This window comes from Myotis nattereri (genome assembly GCF_964212035.1).
Source record: "Myotis nattereri genome assembly, chromosome: 1".
NCBI classification, from domain to species: Eukaryota; Metazoa; Chordata; class Mammalia; order Chiroptera; family Vespertilionidae; genus Myotis; species Myotis nattereri.
In genome coordinates, this window is record NC_138075.1 from 40,315,486 (window position 1) to 40,338,255 (window position 22,770).

Consider the following 22,770-nt stretch of genomic DNA (forward strand, 5'->3'; position numbering starts at 1 on the left):
GGTCACTTCTATTTTGCTCTTATAATCTTTAAAGATAATTATCCTCAGAATGGAATTAAATAAAAGATATTTAATAGGAAGATGGAAATGGAAAGAGAACACCCAGTGTTTTAAATTAGTTTTTTATTCCGTTGAATTTCATGGAAAAGCACTCAGAATTTGTGGCTGAGTTCATTAGCAATCTTTAGCAATGTTTCCTGAATATCCCTAATAAGATGAATTACTTGGGCCCTAGCTGGTTTGGCTCAGTGGACAGAGTGTTGGCCTGCAGACTGAAGGGTCCCCGGTTCGATTCCAGGGGGCGTTCAGGAGGCAGCCAATTTATGATCCTCTCTCATCATTGATGTTTCTATCTCTCCCTCTCCCTTCCTCTCTGAAATCAATAAAAATATATATTTTTAAAAAAGATCAGTCACTTGGGGCGCTCATTAAAAATGCAGGCATAAAAAGAACCCCATGGGGAAACCTTGGAATTTGGATTATTGTGAATTTATGATTTGAAAATAAGTGGGTGTTTATAGATATTATCTATATATATTTAAGTGTATATTGTTTATACCTGCATATATTTCCTACTCTGTTCACTGAAAGGGCCAAGGAGCTGACATTCCAATCTAATGAGCACACCTAGTACTCACATCTTTGCCCCTAGAATTCCCCACCAAGAAGAACTAGAGTTACTTGGAAAAAATGGCTGGTTCTAGGGCGGGGACAGGATAGGTATAGGTCAAAGCTAAAAACAACTTGTTATGACAAAAAGTAGGAAAATGTTCAGAAGAATGATGGGGCAGGTCACAAGGTCAGGAGTCAAATTTTAAAAAGCAGATCCTGCCCTGGCTGGTTTGGTTCAGTGGGTAGAGCGTTGGCCTATGGGCTGAAGGGTCCTGGATTCGATTTCAGTAAAAGACACATGCCCAGGTTGTGGGCTTGATCCCCAGCAGGGAGCATACAGGGAGGAGGCAGCCGATCAGTGATTCTCATCATTGATGTTTCTATCTCTCTCCCCCTCTCACTTCCTCTCTGAAATCAATAAAACTATATAAAAAAAAAATCAGACCCCCCCCCCTCTCCCGGCCATATCTGGAACAACTTGAGCACAAAATAAAGTAATTATTACTTATTGTAAGGAATTAATCGTACTTTTAATATAGAATTATAATAAGGATAATATAATAAGGGAATTGTAAATCATTGAGAAATTTGTAAGTTAATATCAATTACAAATAGATAAACAAGCGGGGTAAGGGAGATCCTTTGCTTACAGTAGAATGCCACAGGCTTACTATTAAATGTAGAGGGAATGCTGGAGTTGTAAAATCCTCAATTCACAACTATCATGGTAGGATCAAATAAGAGTGGTCTGGGCAAGAATCATCCATGGATGCTAACTTGAGGGCAAGTTTTGATGAGAACAGGATGTTTGCATGGTCTTACTGTGTATTCTCATAGACTGCTTATGAATTAAAAAATGAAAAAAGGTATAGAGTGGGGAAACCAGGGGACACCTTTAATAGGGTGTCATTGGGGGACACTCAGGACACAGTATCATTTATGCAGTATACCAGTCCTGAGGAAGCACCAGGCAAACACAAAAGGAGGATGTTCTCATTAAAAAGTAGGATGGGATTGTGTTCTTTCCAAATGTCACTACTATAAAAGACAAAGAATGGCTGTGGAAAATATTCCAGACTAAAGGAGGCAAAAGAGACCTGATAGCTAAATACATCCCATCCTGCACTGTATTCTGCACCAGTTAGGGTAAAATGCTACAAAGGATTCGTTAAATCAACTGACAAAATTTAAATGTTGATATTTGATTAGATGAAATATTTTATCAAAGTCAGTTTATGAAGTTGATAACTGCAATATTCCTAGTCTTAGGAAATATACACTGGAGTTTTAGGGGTAAAGGACCATGACATCTATAATATATCCTCAGATGTATTTTTTTTAAAAGGTGTGTATGTGTGTGTCCGTGTGCCTGTGTGCCTGTGTGTGTGTGTGTGTGTGTGTGTGTGTGTTACAGAAACAGAGCAAGTGATAAAATAGGCTAAAAATGCTAATAATAGGTGAATCTTGGGTGAAAGGTATATGGATGAGCATTGTACTATTTTTATTTTGCAACATCTTATAAATTTGAAGTTATTTTTGAATAAAAAGTTAAGAAAGTGACTAAAAGTTCCCCAGATTCCTTCCCTGGCGATTGATTGGAGTCAGTGGATCTGAGGTAGAGTCTGTATATTTGGTTTGTGTTTTGAACAGTGCCCCAGGTGATAGCATCAGAGAAGTTTGGGAAATATTGCTAAGGCAGTGTGAAAGCAAAAGAAAACCAGAAAAACTTAGTGAGAAGTGGGCAAAAATTGTTCTTAATTTTAAAAAGGAAAACTCATTCTGCAAATCGAAGTCCACTTAGTACAAGGTTGGTGTTAGGCAGTATTTTAGAACAAACTATTCCTCAACAGCCTACATATCCTTAAGGAAGTTGTGATAAATAACAGCCAGCAGTTCTCTAGGATTCATTCCTGCCTAGGCTAGTGAATGAACCTTGTTAGGTTAATTGGTAGGCATATGAAAACCTTTTTCCCCTTCCTCTCAGCCTTTGGAATCAAATAGATACAGATTCAAAACCTGCCACTTAACTAGCTATGTGACCATAGGTCCCACTTCTCACATTCTTAGCTTCCTCACTTATAAAATGGACATAAAATACGTACCAGATAATGGTTGCCATGAGGATTAAAGATATACAGGGTGAGGCAAAAGTAGGTTTACAGTTGTTCATAGGAAAATAACACAATCTATATATATAAAAGCCTAAGCAACCTAACGACCAGCTGACCAGTCGCTATGAGGCATTGACCACCAGGAGACAGACGCTCAATGCACAGGATTGGGCTCCCCCCTGTCTGGATTGGGCCTATGGGGATTGGGCTCTCTCCTGTCTGGATTGGGCCTGCAGGGATTGGGCCGAAACCAACTATCCGACATCTCCCAAGGGGTCTGGGATTGCGAGAGGGCACAGGCCAAGCCAAGGGACCCTACCAGTGCACAAATCTGTGCACCAGGCCTCTAGTAATAAATAATGATGTAAGAACAAACTATGTGCTTCACGTACTCACAACTATAAACCTACTTTTCACCACCCTGTATATAGTTTCCAGTACAATTTTTTGTCCTTAGATTTTCATCTTGTGATTAAGTGTGTATCTGTATATCAAGGGCTACCATTTCTTTAAAAAAAAAAGGAATGGACCTTTTCTTTTTTTAATCATCACCCGAGGATATTTTTTCTATTGATCTTAAGGGAGAGAGAGAGAAACATGGATGTGAGAAAGAAACATCAACTGATTGCCTCCTGCATGCATCTTGACCAGGACCAGGGATTGAACCTGCAAACTGAGGTACATGCCCTTGACTGGGAATCGAACCCTTTGGTCCGTGGACCGATGCTCTAACCGCTGAGCAATCAGCCAGGGCTAGACTTGTGTTTTTTAACTCTAGAAATAAGTGCAATTAGTATCAGATTATAGAAAATACTGAAAGGCTCTAGACGGTATTGCTTAATGGTTAGAGCATCAGCCTGCACACGCAAGGGTCTTGGGTTCAACTCCTGTTTAAGGACATGTACCTGGGTTGCAGATTTGATCCCCAGCCCTGGTAGGGGCAAGTGTGAGAGGCAGCTAATCAATGTGTGTGTCTCACATCGATGTTTCTCTCCCTCCCTCCCTTCTCTACTCTATCAATGGAAAATATATTCTCAACTGAGTATTAACCAAAAAAAAAAAAAAAAGAAAAGAAAGAAAGAAAATATGGAAAGGAGCACACTTGTTTACTAATGAAAGACTTTATAATAACTAAAGCTGCCTTTAAAAAATAAAAGTATCACAAGGTAAACAGAAATTGCATATAATGTGAAAGTGATGGGTTTTAACTAAACTTTATTGTGTTGATCATTTAACAATATATACATATCTCAAATCATGTTGTATGCCTTAAATTTATATAATGTTATATGTCAATTATATCTCAATAAAACAGAAAAAATGTTTTTAAATAGAAGTGACCACTGTAGAGTAGAGATAGTTATTGGGGTGGATGCTGAACAGCTTATCAGGGATGCTACTAAAGGGACTCGTCCCTTCACCACAGTTTAAATTAGCTCATCTCCAAGGTTCCTCTTCACTCCAGATTCTGAGGTGCTCATGGGAGCATTCTAACTCATGACTGTGCAAATAATCACTAAAAAAAAATGGTTAGAGAAAAAGTGTAGTGTATAAATCAGTACTTTGAAGGTTATACTTTCTGAGGACCAGTTTCTAAAACAGAACTAAAATCAGACTTTCAAAATAACATTAGAGAGCCATTGGCCCTTACTTCAGCCTTAAATAATGTGAAAAATCAGAGACAACCATACTTCTTGCACACAACTGAACTCTCTTTTCATTTGTAAAAATGAAGAATTACAAAAAAATAGTTATGGCAGTATCTTGTCATTGTTATTTGAAAATTGTTTAATTGAATTCTATTATAATTAAGAAACTTATAGTTTTATTTTAAAAAGAAATTTGTTTAATTGATATATATAACTAAAACTGTCTAAATAATTTTTCTCATTAAAATTTCCTGAAGCAGGGAGGACAAAGGATTAATTATAGTCGTCAGCCATATTTTATGTGTTTGGATTTTCTCTTAAAAATGCTGGGATTTTTCCTTTTGGATTGGTTTTCTTCATACATTTTAACTTTGGGGCAATGGTTATGAGATTTAAAAACTCTTAAGCTTTTGAAAGGCCATCTAATGCCTACTTTGTAAAAGGTTAGTTGACTTAATTAGATAATATTGTAGAGCTAATAAAATTAAGATTATATGATATATCATTAATCTTGGTCCAGATATCCCAAATGAATATACTTGGTCACAAAGGGATCCTAAGGTTGGAGAATATAATTGGATCAGATAGGAAAAAGGAAACCTAATTAGAAAAACCTAATCAGAGTAGACTTTTTAGATACAACAGGGAGGTGGATTTCTCCTTTTGCTGCTAAGTGGATGATTTATTAAAGCATTTAGAGAAGTTGGTATTTTAAAAAACAAACAGATTAAGTACCTTTTGCCAGAGTACTTAAGTATATCTTTTAGTGTTCCTAGGTTTACATGGTAAGTGTCTTAAAACAAGGCCTTCAGAAGTAAAAACTATTAACAAATGTTGCTTTTAAAGGAATTAATTTTTATCTAAACATTCACTTTTTCTACACCTTTAGATTGTAAATCAGGAAAATGATAAAAATGTTGGGTTTGTTGATATTCTTATCAAAGCCAAACCATTATATTATCAGAACTAAAACTTTACATTATAGCTCACTTTGAACAGAGCATGTACTTTCATATCACACTACCTACTCCTGAAACTGTTTTGACTAGAATTACTGACAGCCCATGTCTTAGAAGGCTTTTATATGCATTTGCCACTAAAGCAGTAATTCTGGGATGGAGCCTAGTAATCTGTATTTAACAAGCCTTCTAAGTGATTCTGCCGCACATTGAAAGTTGGAGAACCGTTGATTAAAGCATGGAATTGTTTTGCTTTTCCTAAGAAAAAAATTAAAATGTCCAATTAAAGTAAAATGTTTGCATTTCTCCCTAGAGAAAGGGTAGCTTATCATCCTTCCACATGCTACCAGCTCATCTTATCCTTCTCTTCCTTCTTTAGCTGAATATATTTCATCAGACCCAATACATGGTTTCAGTAGCTTTAACCAAACCCTCATTGTTGCTTGTAGAGTTCTGAGATATCAACAAAGAGAACACCATGACTGCATTCATGTCACTGCTAATCCTGCTACGCATGAATGCTCAGATGATTTTCAGTTTGTGAGCAGGTAGAGAATGTTTAGTAAAATATGATGGAGTCATATTTGAAAATGGAAGTCACACATAACTAATATTTGTATGTTGGAGTAACAGCTGGTATAAGAAGTACTGAAATGAGAAATTAAATATCAAGCAGGAAATTTACCATTAATTATAGTACCCAGCAATGATAATGAAGAGTAGAGAACTGCCTTCAAACACAGGTCAGGGCCCAGTATGGATTTGAGTAACAAAAAAAACCTTTTTCTTCTGACTTCATGGCATATTTCAGCAATGTTTGTTAAAGCTAAATTTCAAAGAAAACAGTTGTACAAAGAAAAATGACTAAAATACTTCCCACATTATGAACCTCTAAACCTTAAAAAGCTCTGCTTTCCAGCCATGTAAAACAACTGTTTACTCGTATCTTTATTACCAACTTTTGGGAATTTTGAAATATCAAGTAGATCGATGTTAGCTTTTTCTTTAATCATACAGTGACATTTTATTCCATCATTCTTATCTAAACGCATAGTATAATAATATATATACTACATTCGTATACCTGTTATTGTAAACTCAATTAAGGTCTAAAAATTACAAGGTACAAAAATTTAGAATTGCATGGAAGTTGCAGTGAAGGAGAAATTTCCAGGGGCTCTTTGAAAATCTTACTGGAATCTTCATGACCCTTTTTTGCTTAATGTACAGAACTGCTGGCTCATATAGCATGTTTAAGGATTATGAATGAATCTGTGTAATATCTGCCTTTATTCTTTAGTGATGATATGGATTATAATAATACATATCTTCATTTCCTGCAAGGTTTTAAGGCACCTGTGTTAATTTTAATAACCTAAGTATATTTGGCCAGTAATGTATGTTTAGAAATAGAGTTCAGAGTATCAGTGATTACTCTAATATGATAATGTTCTCTTATTTCAAACAGCTAGTTAAAGGCCTTCAGCAAGAGCTGAATCGATTATATTCCCTTTTCTGTTCTCGGAATCCAGACTTTGAAGAAAAAGGGGGTAAAGTCTCAATAGTGTCACATTCACTGGGATGTGTAATCACTTATGACATAATGACTGGCTGGAATCCAGTTCGATTCTATGAACAGTTGATGGAGAAGGAAGACGAGTTGCCTGATGAAGAATGGATGAGCTATGAAGAACGACACCTTCTTGATGAACTCTACTTAACAAAACGACGGTAAAATACTCTAGTATTTAAAATGTCTTCATGGAATTGCTGGACTTCTTAGGAGAAAACTTTAAGATTTTCATGATAAAGAAAAATACATTATTCGGTACAAAAATTACTAGATAACATGGCTAATCAAGGAGAGACTGTTTTCATGCTAATTATATGCATTTTCCTGTAGCATAAAATAAATGGTTTTGTCATCTGCCTCTTTTTCTTTCTGTCTGTCCTTCACAATTTCTTAGGAGTGAAATCTAAAACTTATTCCAAGCTGAGTCACTATGTAGAATCCTTTGTTAGTTTTACTAATCCTAAAGAATGTGACCTTACCTATCTTAATCTTAGAAATAATTTTCAAGCCTTTTTTTTCTTGGTAAATCTGTTTTTGACAGATTTTATAATTATCTGATCACTTGTGGCCTTCTGGATACTATCGTTTAGTTTGCTACACCCCTCTCTTCATCGGTAATTACATGCTCTTTCTTTGTCCTTTTAATAACTATCCAATCAATTTTAATAAAACAGTGAAAAATCACTCATTTTGGTAGTTAGCATTATATAAAAATCACCAATTTATATAATACCCAATTTTTACTCAGGAAGCCTTGGGTTTGTTTTAATCTTATGGAAGTTTAAGGGTTCTATATATAATCTTAGCACCAGAATTGATACATAAAGTTTACCGTGGCAAAATAATATATAGTTTTGAAAGAAAATTTCATGTTGGCAAGCCTCAGAACAGCATTTTAGATATAAAATCCAGTAAGAAAAAAAAATTAATAGCTTATAAAATGAATTGCACCCTTTTTTAAAACTTAGTTCTATTGTTTATTAAATGTAAGTAAGATGTGGAACATTTAATGGGAAAAATTGAAATAACTCAAATGTTCACTAGCAAAGAAGGGTTGAAAAAACTTTGGTTCATTCATGCAATAGACAATTACACGGCTATTATAAAGATTAAAGTAGATCAGGAAATAATGAAATGAAAAGATCTCTAAGATTCATTAAGTATAGAAAAAAAGAAAGAACAATGTATATGATATGAACATTTGGTGTGATTTTTTAAGGTATATATATATATATATATATATATATATATATGCTGTTTTTATTGTTTTTTGTTTGTTTGCTTGCTTTTTTGAGAGAGAGAGGAAGGGAAAGAGAGAGATAGAAATATCGATCGACTGCCTCTTGCACACCACCTACTGGGGATCAAGCCCAAAACCCAGGCATGTGCCCTAACTTGAAATCCAATAGGGACCTCTTGGTTCATGAGATGAAGCTCAACCACTGAGCCACACCAACCACACTATAAGTATGCTTTTATTTGCCTCACATTTTACTAGAGGATCCACCAAAAAAATACTACTAACAGCAGGTATTATAAAGAGTTGGAATACTTTTACTAATTATTTTATAAACTTTTATAGACTTTCTGTACTACAGCAGGTGCATTTATTAAATACTGTCAATAGGGATTGATTTTGAGGGATTAAATAATGGGTCTTTAATTCTTTATACTTTAGTGAACTAGTGAGCATTTAATATTTATGAAACCATAAATACAAATGTGTACATAATTTTATACTGCTTCCTAGGCTGAGAGAAATAGAAGAAAGACTAAATGGATTGAAAGCATCATCTATGACACAAATACCTGCCTTGAAATTTAAGGTAAGAAAAGACTGATGAAATTTTCATTATCTGTCTCACCGTTTTTCCAAACAGCATTTGCAGCATGACATTATGATTCAGTGAAATCTAAATTATTTTTCTTTCAAATTAATATTTATTAAACACATATTATATGTTGGACTTTGCTAGTTTCTGGATTCTACAAAGAAAAAAAAATGGACAAGACAGTTCCCCAGCCCTTAGGATATGTAACACAGTGTTATTGGCAGTATGCAGAATGATGTATGTATGAAAAGGGGGTTTTAATTTTGGCTATAAAGGATTACAAGGAAATGACACTTATACTTGTTATCAATAAACTGGAATGTTGCCAAGTGGAGGAAAGGAAAAATGCTATTCTGTGTAAAAGAAAGAACATAAAGATATGGAGGGATATAACGTTAGTACCTCCAAGAAAAATGAAATAATCTCAAGTAGTTGGGGGCGGGGGGAGGCGGGGGATAAGAGGCAGATCTGGGAAATGTTTAGTATTTAGAATTAAAAGCCTTAGTGACCAGCTATTTGTGGGTGGTAAGAAAAATAAGTGGATGATTCTAGGGATGGAAAGCTGGCATTTCAAGCAATGAAAAGTATGTAACCAAAGCACAAGATGACACACGTGGTTAGTTTTGGAGCAGGTTGAGCAAACCAGTTGGGCTGTCACGGACAGGACTCAAGGCAAGGGGGCTGTGGAAGAGCTAGAAATAAAGAACTTATATTTGATATGTACAATGGGAAGCTTTATAGGGGTTTTGAGCACCAAAATGGAGCTGTCAAAAGCAAATCAAAGCCCTAACTGGTTTGGCTCAGTGGATAGAGCGTCGGCCAGAGGACTGAAGGGTCCCAGGTTTGATTCCGGTCAAGGGCATGTACCTTGGTTGCATGCATATCCCCAGTAGGGGGTGTGCAGGAGGCAGCTGATCGATGTTTCTCTCTCATCGAAGTTTCTAACTATCTCTATCCCTTCCTCTCTAGAAAAAATCAATAAAATATATTAAAAAAAAAGAAAAAAGCAAATCACAGGAACTTAACATACAAGTTAAGTAATGGAAAGATGCAGAATTTTTTTAAATAGTAAGAATTTGGGGGAACGCTTTGTAAAGTATATGATTACCTAACCACTATGCTGTATATCTAAATCTAATACAAAATGATACTGCATGTAAACTGAGGATTAAAAAAATAGTTTCACATTACTAGAAATTATGCACTATAATTGTGTATCCTAATATAAAGTCATATGTAGTCTAATAATATGGATTTTTAATTGCTATTTAATTACTCATAGAGGGAAAGTAAATAAATTTGAAGTTTAAAAAGGAATATCTGATGAATTGGCAAATTAATATTTAGGACTCCAGAGTTCTAATTTCTGTGCCTATTAATTAGCAGATAGATTTACTTTCAGAATAAAGGTGTTAGATCTGTTATGGGTGACGACTGAACTTCATAGAAGAAAAACATATTGACAGACTTTGGTCTGGAGAGTGGGAAACTTTGATTATGATCATGAGGCTTTGCCATTAACTAGTAATGTAACATTAGCCAACTCATTAAACATCTCTGAATTCATCTGTTTAGTCATCTCTGGACAAGGAGGATAGACTAAATGTCTAAAGCCCTTTTTTATATTTAAAATTCTTTGATGGATGTAGATATCACTAAAGCAGTCATTAGTCTTCTCTGAGAATATTCCTTTATTTGTCAAACTGCTGACCAATCATAAACAAAGAAAGAAAAGTTATTTATTCCATGGATTGAGCCATTTAAAAAACATTTGTGATGTGTCTGACCAATGTATAAAGCATTTCGCTATAGTATGCATGTGTGCATCTGTGTATATCAAATAGAAAGGATTTACATAGCTTTCTCTTCTAGCTCTACTATTTTAAAAAAAATTTCAATATATTTTTATTGGTTTCAGAGAGAGGGAGGGAGAGAGGAATAGCAACATCAATGATGAGAGAATCCTTTATCGGTTGCATCATGCACGCCCCCTACTGGGAAATCGAGCCCACAACCCAGGCATGCTTTATTTTTTCTTTCTTTATAGAAGAAACTAGTGTCCTTGTGCACAGATTCGTGCACATTGAAAGGAAATTAATTAGAAGAAATATTTTAATATCGCTATTCATGTCTTGCTAATGAAAAGAAAATAGGATTCTACCGAATCTCCTACCTACCTACTCCAGGACTTCTGTGAGGATCAAATGAGATGAGGCATGGGAAAATGCTTCACAAACATTTGATTAGACTGTAAAATGTTTGCACCTGGCTATAAAGCAAGTTGGGTTCCTGGGCTGAAGAAACTCCAAGGATGCTAGTCGTTAGGGAGAGGAAGCCAAGCGTTGCTATGTGACATCATTACCCGGTGCCCACAGCCACCATTTCCAGGCTGGGCTGGGCTGTGGATTGCATTTTGCGCCATGGGGTCTTGGCAGCATTGGCTGCGATTTGGTGGGGTGTCGCTCTGGGTTAGTTCCTGTGTTCCACTTGGTGGAAGCAAAGTGTTGGTTTCTCAGCGCCAGGTTCATGGTGCCATTTATTTTTAAATGGCCAGTGTGCATCATGGCAGCTCCTGCATTGAGCATCTGCCCCCTGGTGGTCAGTGCACCTCATAGCTACCAGTCAGATGGATGGACACTTATCCTTTTATATACTTATATAGATGACCTTGATTTTTTTTCAGAAATTGATGCTTTTATCTGTGTCACTCTGATTTTAAATGCTTTTTCTTATATATTTTTTCTTAACACAAGTTAATTTTCTTCAGCCTTCAATTCCTTAGAAACAAATAAAAACAAAAACTTTCTCAAATTTCCTTTAACATAAAGGTATCATTTCAAAATATATATTTATTCATATACATTTTTTCCATTTGGAGGAAAGAAGAATCACTCCAGAGGCTTTGTGGGAAGGGATTAAAGATAATATAAAATTGAAGGGACACTGTTACAGTCTAGGCCAGATGAGAGGAACTGAGGTGAAATGTTAGAATCTGTTGGAATGACTTCTTCAATGTTTGGGATTAGAGGGAAGGATAAATTTGGGATGTCTCACTCATCAAGATATGTTCTATATGTAATCCAATGCAGTTGACCACCCTGTTTTTCTTGAAGCCCTATACTCCCTTGTCTTCCATGATACCATTTTCCTGGTTCTTTTTCTCCTTTCACTTTTCCCTTTGTAGTTTTTTTCTCCTTTGCCTGCTAATCAAATGAAGACATTCCTCATAGTTCTATTTAAAGCCATTTTATTCTGTGTACTTCCTAAGCAATTAAGCAATCTTCTTTTTTTTTAATATATTTTTATTGATTTCAGAGAGGAAGGGAGAGGGAAAGAGAGATAGAAATATCAAAGATGAGAGAGAATCATGGATCGTCTGCCTTCTGCATGCCCCCTACTGGGGATCGAGCCTGCAACCCAGGCATGTGTCCTTCACTGGAATCGAACCTGGGACCCTTCAGTCTGCAGGCCGACGCTCTATCCCCCAAGCCAAACCAGTTAGGGCTTCCTAAGCAATCTTTCCCATTCTTTTGGTTTTACACATCACTTCTATAATGGCAACGGATAGACTTGGATGGTGACATATACAGGACTATATCTCTTGTCCTAAATTTTCAGCTACCTGTTAGAGATGTTGCAGATATCTCAAACTTTTTATGTCTCCACCCATTCATGCTGACTCCATCCTGGCCCCTCACAGTTTCATTTGTGAATGGGACAGCTAGTCCTACCTGGGTTCAGATTATCTTTTGCCTAAACTCTTTCAATAAAGAGTTTCCTACCTTGTCTCCAAGTCACCAGCCTCTCAATTTTTTAATTTAACCTAAAACAGCGGTTCTCAACCTGTGGATCACGACCCCTTTAGGGGTCGAATGACCCTTTCACAGGGGTCACCTAAGACCATCGGAAAACACATATATAATTACATATTGTTTTTGTGATTAATCACTATGCTTTAATTATGTTCAATTTGTAACAATGAAATTGGGGTTCACCACAACATGGGGAACTGTATTAAAGGGTTGCGGCATTAGGAAGGTTGAGAACCACTGTCCTAAAACATGAATCAAATCCTATTCTCCTTCACTACCTATAAAATAAATTAAGTCCAACAGCCAAGGTTTTATAACATTCTCTCACTCCAAGTTACATTTTCCTCACACCCAATTTTTCAACCATATCAGACTATTTCTGTTCTTTAAATTAAACCAGGTTCTTTCCTGCCTCTGCTTTAGTTCATGTGGTTCCATCAGTTTGGAACATCCTTTTTTTAATCTCCAGTGACCCAACCCCAACTGTGAAAATGCTTTTCATCTTTTTGGCCCACGCAAATGCTTCCTCCTTTGTAAAGCCCTCAGAGTTGGAATTAATTATTCCTTTCTTTGTTCTTTTAATAAAGCAGCAATTTCCAACCGGTGTGCCATAAGAATTTTTAAAACATGTAATACCCAACTGTTCAGTCAGAGGCACTGACCTCTTTTCCTTTAGAATGCCAAATTAAAAAATCTCAACAGCCAACAGAAAAATAGCCGTCCAGTATGAATGAATCAAAATTATACCTTTTTTTGTCAGATCTGCAAAAAAATATAATTAATTTTTGGTGTACCAAAGAATTTTAGTAATTAGTTTGTGTATGCCATGAGATGAAAAAGGTTGCAAATTGCTGTCTTATAGTATACGTTCCCCAACTTGTGCATTTATTTTACTCTGCCATTCACACAAGATTATAAACTCTGAGTGCAGAAGCTCTGCCTTATTCATCTTCTTAAAAATGTATCTTTATTGTTGAAAGTATAACAGATGTCTCCCTTTTTCTCTCATTGCCATACCTGTCTTTATATCCTCCATAGAACCAAGTATATTACTTCACACAAAATAGTAGTTGAATCAATCTTTGGTAGTGTAGAAACACAACGGAATTATCTTCTTATCATTCTCGTTCTTCATTTTCTATTAAATTGAAAGATATATTTGAAGTTGTTACTAGGAAGATTGTATAGGATAACTAATGATTAGCATATAGTTAACAAATAATGCAGATGCCATCTAGACAAACCTCATAGAAAAAGACATATTTGGAGATAATTTTATTTGTAATTTAACACTTGTTTTATTGTGCTCAAATTCTGTTGAAAAACACTTCATCATTTTTAAAATTGTCAATGGCTTTAATATTTCAGGTTGAGAATTTCTTCTGCATGGGATCCCCACTAGCAGTATTTTTGGCATTGCGTGGCATTCGCCCAGGGAACACTGGAAGTCAAGACCATATTTTGCCCAGAGAGATTTGTAACCGGTTACTAAATATTTTTCACCCAACAGATCCAGTGGTGAGTTGCACATATAGACATTTTTCTCTCAATATTGAATTGTTCCTAAAATAATCTGTAAGAAATCTTACTCGGTACTGAATTAATGAGAAAGAGTTCATTTATCTTTTGTATTTGCATAGGTTCATATTTTTAAAACATTTGTGTTTTGGATGATGTGGAACTCAGGAAGTAAAATACCTTAGAGATGACCTGTTTATGTTGTATAGTATAAGAGTATAATGTAAAAGTATTATCTTGATAACTAATACAAGGGATGCGAATCTTCTGTAGTTTCAAACCATAACCAGTTGTAATGCCAATAACCTAGCAATCATAAATTTTGAGAATCCCACTTTAAATATTTTTCTCTAAAATATGCTACAATATTGAAATGTATGTGGTAGATCCTCTTAGAAGTGAAAATATTTAAATACTATGTATTAAAACATGAAAAGGTGTAAGAGTTTGGTTTAGCCTGGTGGGATTATAAAATTTTGGATTTTTGCATGTTCTGTTGTAAATAATTTGTTTAATACAAACAGTCCAAGGGTCTTGCATCCAGATAAACAGTTTAATGCATCATTTTTCAGATGAAAAAAAAAAATGATTCCTTAAATCTTTTGGGGAACTAGGCTAGATATACCTAAAATTAAAACAAACTATTTTAAGTAGCATTTTGAAAAATTGCTTTATATAATTGTGTAAAGTCTTTTAAAAGATTGTTAGCTAATACCAAATAAATAAAACACTGACTAAACACTAGAATTTTAGAAAATTTCCCATATGTTAAAGAATCAAAACTGCTATCTTTAAGAAATAAATTTAACTGAACTGGAATCTAATATAAGGCTTAAATACAGACTGCACAGTCTTGGCCCAAGTCACTTCGGAGACTGTTTCTTATCTGTATGATATAGATGATAATCTTTATTTTATGGGTTAGGATTAAGTAATATATATGGAAACATCTAGTTAGATGTCCCGTATTTCATTAATATACATTCATTTTACTCATTTTTATAACTTGAAAGTGAACTTTAGTTCATAGGTGAACTCTGAGCTTTCAGTGTTCTTTGTATAATGTTAAAGTTTATTCCATTATAAAGGAGGGTTCCAAACTCATTTGGTTAATATAAATTATTTTTATTCATTTCATAGTTTTTTGTGATTTTTTTTAAGTAATGCTTTTTTAGTGTTCATGTCATAACTGTGCTAGGCAGTTTGTACAAACATTATCTATTTCCAACATCCTTGTGAGGTAGGCAGTGTCATCGCCTTTCTACAGCTCAGGAAACGGAGCCTGAGGCCCTGTGACAGGACTCGGGGATACTGACACCAAATCCATGGCCATTTCTGCTGTGCCGCCTCCGCTTCACAGCAGACAAATAGTCTTGTATTGGGATCTAATTTGTGTGTTACTATGTTAATCTGTTTGAAAGTGGGGTTTACTAAGAGCTTCTAAGTTAGTAATAATTGCCCTTATTTACTGTGTTCCAGTTTACTCGTGACTGCTTCTGCTTTGTTTGTGAGACTAAAATTAATCTGTTAGATGATGTCAAACCATAATAAAAATGAATTTTTTTTCTCTGGGTACTATTATCCTAGACTAACTCTGTTTTTTTATAGTCCCATCATTAAGGAAATATTAGACCAACTACATATTATTAAGAGTGAACAAATGGGAAATACATGTTAGAAATATCAGGTTTTTTAAAATTCCCTAAGGTCTGCCGAGCATGCAATAGAATAAGAATAGAGTTTACTAAAATCTGAGCCTTAATGTTGTGGTTTTTTGGTTTTTTTTAATCAAGGCTTATAGGTTAGAACCGTTAATACTGAAACACTACAGCAACATTTCACCAGTCCAGATTCACTGGTATAATACTTCCAATCCTTTACCGTATGAGCATATGAAGCCCAGCTTTCTCCACCCATGCAAAGAATCTACCTCCGTTTCAGAGAATGAAGGCATTTCCACAATACCAAGCCCTGTGACCTCACCTGTCTTGCCTCGCCGACACTATGGAGAATCTATAACAAATATAGGCAAAGCAAGCATATTAGGTAATTTCGCTTCAGTGTTCCTATCAATGAATATAAATACTTTTTATTCAGGTATTAAATTTGGGGTATTTGGAATTATTCTATGTATTACAAACCAATCAACAGTTAATCCATGTGTTTAGAAATAACTACCCTCTCGCTGTTCATATTTGAGGGCCAAAAACCTTGAACTTCTCTAATTAGATCCAATCCTATAATTTTAGATGTGAAATAGCTGAATGCACAAGGGTCTGAGGATAAAGTCCCTTTTTAACTTGGCCCTACTACTTCCTTTGAGATCTTGGGCAAGTCTCATAGATCTTAATGCTTCCTTATCTGTGAAATGAGAAGGTACTTGAGTTGTAAGGGTGCCCCTGCCATTTAGTTCTCTGATCCATGTCCCAAAAGTGTCTTAAATTGTGTCCTTCCTGAGGGCAACAAGGATATTGAATTTGTCTCTGAATGCTCTCCATTACAGCTACAATATTTGGTGTAGCAGTGGAGTTCAGTAATGTGCCACTTGAATTTGTCCATTGCTTTTGGTTATAAGTTGCCTTAATATAAAATGCCACAAGATGGCACTCTAAATAGGCTTTACCTGCTGGTTTAATTGCTATGTCACTTTATCATACAGATTTTTTATTGATAACTTTTTATTACATATCCATCTAACTTCAGTATTAAGCATATCAACAGTAAATATATGCCCATGTCGTGTATTTCTAATTTTACCAAATACTTTAATAAATAATGATCACTTGAGTAAAATAGAATCTTTATTCTTTTGTAAGCTATATTTTTAGAGTCTTTACATTCTCTTTCTGTTCAATACCAGTTTTATTTAGAAACCTACAATATAAATTGTAACTTTTTTATGTTCCCACTCTGGAAAAACATGACTAGAGCTTGGTGCCTCTGCCAATTGGCTATAATTATGGGTGGTGCTCTTTGGCTTGGTATGTGGTGTAATTCAGCAGAATGACTGCCCTGTTTTGTGAAATGCAGGGGCTGCTAGCATTGGAAAGGGACTTGGAGGAATGTTGTTCTCAAGGTTTGGACGTTCATCTACTGCACAGCCATCTGAGACACCAAAGGACTCAATGGAAGACGAGAAGAAGCCAGTTGCCTCACCTCCTACTACCACTGTGGCAACACAGACCCTTCCACATAGCAGTTCTGGCTTTCTTGATTCTGCATGTTAGTTCATACTGTTTTTTTATGCTGTATCTTTTTTTAAATTGAGGAGAGCAGAGAGGATTATGGTATTAACACAGGCAGTCAACTCTAAAATCTAAAGCTTTTAAAGAAAAAATCCATTTCTGCTGCTTATATTTTTAAGACTACTCCCAGGTAAATGCAGTTTTATTCTCTGCATTGGTGAATTAATAATAATCAGGGCCTTATGGCATGGGGGTCTTAAGCATCAAGCATAAAACAAATCTCTCTGAGGTAAGCACCCCCTGGTTTTTAGAAAGTAGATTTTTAAAAACATGGTCTTCTCAAATTCATGTAGTTGCATTAAACCTATGCTGTATCTACTCTTGATACTTTTTAAAAACCACTATGCCAAAGCCATTCTGCTACTTATCCCACTGTTCATTTTATCCAACCCGATACTAAAATCATGGCTTCCAGTTCTAGCCCCACTACTAGTGCAAAGCAGGTACTCAAGAAATGAGTGAATGAATGGATAGTTTATTCTGGACATGGCATTGGAATGGAGCTATGTTCAATTTTTTTCCAGTGGATTTAAAAGGTCTAAAATTGTGAATTGTTGTGAAACACTTACTTAGTATTTATTTACTTCCAAGGGTCTAAACTTGACCCTCATTTTTAAGTGTCCAGTAAAGTAAGACTAAAAAGTCAAGTCCTGTTTTTCTGTTAGTTTATATAAGGAAATGTCGATTCTGAAACTAGCCTACTTCCTTTCTGTATGTGAAGAGGAAAACTTTCTCTAAAGATGTTTAAACATTTTATTTCAGATACTTAAAGACTTGTTTTCTTACTGTGTCTGCTGCTCTGAATTTCAAAATGGCCAGCATTGCCATCCGTAAAACATGCTTAGAAGGAAGCTCAGTTGTGGCCTCCTAGAGGCTGATCTTTCTCCAAGTGAACCCCACCCCAGGATTAATTATCCTGGACACTGGACATTTCTCTTTAGACCAATAGCATTTTTTTTAACTTGATCTTATCTTTGTCAGATTCTAAGTACTGGAAATTCTTTAATTGCAAGCCTTTTGAATACTGCCTAGAAAATTCATTTTATACTTTGATATTTGTACAAAAGCGACTTAAGCTCTCACTTCTACTTAATATCAGGATTGTGATTGTGAAAATACAGAAGTGTGTTGTAACATGCAGATATTTAAAGAAAACTCCTGAGGAAAAATAATTTTTCTAAAAGAATTTTGTGACAGGATAGGTAAAAAGTCACAATTCCTCATAATGTTAATGCATAACAAAGAGCTAGTAAATAGTGGGATGAATGAGGGAACAAAAAGAGCAGCGTATGTAGCACAAGAGAAAGGATGATGAAGACAGAGAGAATCTAGAATCTGAGGGAGGAAAATCTTTAGTGTTTGTTTTTTAACATAGTAATATTCAAAATGGTAAGAGAGAAACCTATTCTTTCAGGACAACAGTGAATAGAGGTGCTTAGCTGTATTGCATCATTTATTTTGATAGCTTAACAAAATACATTTGCTGTTATTCTTATATATAAATTCTTTGTTAGGCCTAGTGGTAAATTTCTTGTCAACTATACACACAATTAAATCTGAGATAATCATGAATCTTAGTTGCATATATTCATCTCTAGATATAGATATAACTATTAAAATTGGACCACTATTCCTATAGTAGAATTCTGTCTTTTAAATCAAATCCTCAAGATTTGCCTTACTAATTCTTGGACTTGCTTCAAAAATATACTCTTCTGTGTAATCCTGATTGAAACAAATTTCTTAAGTCTTAATTGCTATTTTGGCTGTCTCTTGCAAATCATAAAACTTGCTCAAGTCTTCCTTTTTGAATTTGGTTATTGTGATTAGGTAATTCTGGCTTCTTTCCTTCTTTCTGCTCACCTTCATTGCCTCGGTTCTTCTCCATAACCTTTATTCTGAAGCTACCAACTTTGATTCTCTCTTTCTTTGAAGGTAAGATGGACACAGGCTTTGAGTTCATGATCAATCAGGGTTTCTCTCTTTGAAGAGTAAGTTCTATCAGTTGTCATCAAGTTGATGGCACTAACTATTCTTCATTTCTTTTTAAAAAGTCTAGGTTTTTTCCTAGTGGTTTCACTACTTCATTTCTTATGCTCCCCCGTGTTTGTAACTTGAAAAAGAAAGGTCTGTTTCTTTTAGCATTGTTTTCCCTCTATATCAGAACTTAAATGAACTATACATTTTGGAGGTATCTGGATGTTAACAGATTATGACATTATATTTCAAAATTAATTAGGCTTACATTTTCCATGAAAGAAATCTTTACAAACATCAAAATGTGTACTTCTTTATGTATGCTAGGTTCAGTCGGCTTATTTGGGAGGACTGTTCTAACTTTTGGCCACTGCATCATTGAAGGCCATTTATAGCTATCAGCCAATACTTTACAGCATCTTGTGTTTTTTTTTCACAGATTTCAAACTTCAGGAGTCGTTCTTAAATCTCCCACATCTTCTTTTTCCGGAAAATGTAATGCAGAATAAAGATAATACCCTCGGTATGGTATACGTTAGGAATAGCATTCAGAATACTATGAAAATGATCTACTTAGAGAGTTCTGCTCATTGGAAAATTGCATTACTTCTCCTATGAAATCAGCCTATACACTATTTTATATGTACTTTCTAATATGTATTTTCTAATCTTAAATGGTAGTGATCCTGAAACCCAACTGTTGATTAGTGCCTTATGTGCTAAAATATATGATACTCCTATATACTCCTACAGAGAAGGAACCCTTTAGAGAGGGAGAAAAGCATAAGCCATTTTTTCCTTCTCTGTTGTCCAAAAGGCTTCACTATACTTTTTATGTACTACACTAGATGTAAAAGGTTTTCATAGCGTCAAGGATGTAGTTATATCTAGCTATTTCAGATATTAGTAACACTACCACTTAGGGCTGATACTAAGTATTTCATAGCTGATATCTCATTTCAGTACAAATATAGGGTGTCCCCAAAAAATGTATACATACTTTAATAGCCAATAGCTCAATTTTGAAAATAAAATGTATTTTAATAAATACTGCATTTAAAATTATTCAGTGTGTATACATTTTTTAAGACACCCTGTATTTAATATTCTTTTGAAAGGTAGATTTGCTTAAAAAAAATTAGTATTGGATGCAAGAGATGTTTTCATTCTCTTTCAGCAGATTCTAAATATCATGAAGGATTAATATTGGCAATTTAAATTATTTTTATCAATTAACTTTTCATTCCTTTTTCCACAACTCCTTACTTTTTCCATTTTTTTTTAAATAGTGTATTTTGTCTTTAACAAAAGACGTTACAGGTTTTTCTTTGGATGTTTTAACTATATCTAAATTTATAATTTCTGTATTTAATTGCTTACTTTTTTTCTGTTTTCAAAACAACTCTTACTTGATACAAGTTTCAAAACTGTTATAGTATAACAAGCTGGTTTCATTTTGTTTGTGCTTGTTTCTCCCTAGCCACAGTTTATGTTGATCTAACTCAGTGAATTCCCCTCAAGAAATGAGCTTATGAAAGTGCTCACTCTGGTCTCTGCTCATGTAATTGTTATTTACGGAAAGAAATAATTCAATTTGTGCTTTTTGCATATTTAGTTGGAGAAAGGAAAAATCTGTCTACTCACATTTGTCCTGCATTCAAGCAGCCGTTATAGCCATTGTCTTAAAGCCTTCCCAACTCCATAAGCCGTTAGACCACTAACCTAAGCACAGCACTGAGGACACTTCCCTTCACACTGGTGTGGGCTGCAGGCATTTGCTTTGGGGAGTAGGGGAGGAAATGTGTTCATCTGCATGACTCCCCAGGAAAGAAAATAATCCATGTTTTAAAGCATATAAGCAAACTGCTGCTGATTGTTAAAAGCCAACATTTTTTTCTCATTTTTACTTCTCTTCAGCTGTTCAGGAATCTCATTCTTTTCTTTGTGAATAGGAGAATTCTAGCACTTAGTCATCCAAGAAAGAGAAAGAAGGACAAAGTGACAATTTCATGTTCTTTTTTGTCTTTGACCTAACTCAGTGAGAGAAACTAGGGAAAAACTACTATGCTGTGTTATGCTGCCTATTCTTTATATGGTAACTAGAGGCCCAGTGCACGAAATCTGTGCACTGGACGGGGGTGGTCCCTCAGCCTGGCCTACGCCCTCTTGCAGTCTAGGACCCCTCGCTCCTTACCGCTGGCCTGCTCACTGCTCATTACCACTCGGCTCACTGCCTCGGAGGCGGGAGAGGCTCCCACCACCGCCACTGCCGCTGCACTTGCCAGCTGTGAGCCTGGCTTCTGGCTGAGCAGTGCTCCAGCTGTGGGAGTGCACTGACCACCAGGGGGGACAGCTCCTGCATTGAGCTCCTGCTCCCTGGTGGTCAGTGCACATCATAGTGAACAGTTGTTCTGGTTGTTCCACCATAACGGTCGCTGGGCTTTTATTATATAGATAATAGGAAAGTAGGTCCATGACAATTCCAGGTAGATTTGGGCCCACTTTGGGCAAGACATCTCACAGTACATACAGGCTGGAACAAAAGTAAGTGTACAGTTGTTTGTATGGAAAACAGTGCAATAATTAATAAGTACTAATACAAGAATAAGCTGTTTTTGTATACTCACAACTATAAACCTACTTTTCCCCACCCTGTATAGAATGGTGCTGTCCTGTAGAATCTCAGTCCCTTGGGAAATCTCTCTACACAGGAGAGAGAAGGTGAGACATAAGCCCATCTAATTCTATCCATCCACCTGCAGAATCAACACAAATGTGAGGTTAACCACACCAGCAGCCAGACTGCCTGGGGTAAACTGTTTAAGGAAGGTGCAAGACAAACAGTTTCATCAGGTACAAGCTGGCTACCTAGATCCCATTTGGTAGGGACACACTAAGATAAATAGAAAGGGATAGGGAGGGCCAGTCAGTTAACAATTATTGAAGTCCCTAAAGTCTAGGTGATAAGAATAACAAGGGCATATAATAGGGTAACAATTAAATTAGGCATTTCAGTGTCTAATATATGAAAGGCAGTGCTGCACATAAGAATAGCATAGTAAGAATAAATTTTAGGTACATAATATTAAAGTGGAGCCAATAACACTTGTTATAACAAGAAAAGTCTCACACTCTAACTTTAAAACACAATTCAACTTAAGACTAGTTAGACTAGTAAGATTTTCTACAGTGGCATTTTAAAGGGAATTCTTAGAAGTTATTAGGTGGTTTTCACCCATATTCATTCATAGCTTTCCCATCTCTTCTGTTTCTCCTTTCCCTTTATAACTAACTTCACCTTGACTCTTTCTCATCATGCTTGAGAATTCCAGTTTCCTCTTTTATCAACTTCCTGTCTGTTGTGCCAGAATGTACCTACAATGTCACATGGAATACAGAAGATAAAAGATGCAGACATTACTACTCCACAGTTCCACATACGGCTTTCAACTATTTCTAATTTATGCATTAGCTTATTATAA

General features: G+C 35.5%; 1 protein-coding gene across 4 annotated transcripts in view; it reads left to right on the forward strand.

The window, feature by feature from the left end:
• Positions 1 to 22,770, forward strand: part of DDHD1 (DDHD domain containing 1) — a gene marked incomplete at its 5' end in the record, with an annotated part of 79,520 nt that overhangs the window by 52,170 nt on the left and 4,580 nt on the right. For 2 of the 4 annotated variants that reach the window (XM_081096014.1, XM_081096015.1), the window contains 6 exons: positions 6,800 to 7,062; positions 8,655 to 8,730; positions 13,917 to 14,066; positions 15,860 to 16,112; positions 17,097 to 17,288; positions 19,728 to 19,811. In XM_081096014.1, the coding sequence (XP_080952140.1) occupies positions 6,800 to 7,062; positions 8,655 to 8,730; positions 13,917 to 14,066; positions 15,860 to 16,112; positions 17,097 to 17,288; positions 19,728 to 19,811 (1,018 nt within the window). The remainder of the gene's footprint in view (positions 1 to 6,799; positions 7,063 to 8,654; positions 8,731 to 13,916; positions 14,067 to 15,859; positions 16,113 to 17,096; positions 17,289 to 19,727; positions 19,812 to 22,770) is intronic. The other 2 variants (XM_081096016.1, XM_081096017.1) reach the window with 1 other exon arrangement.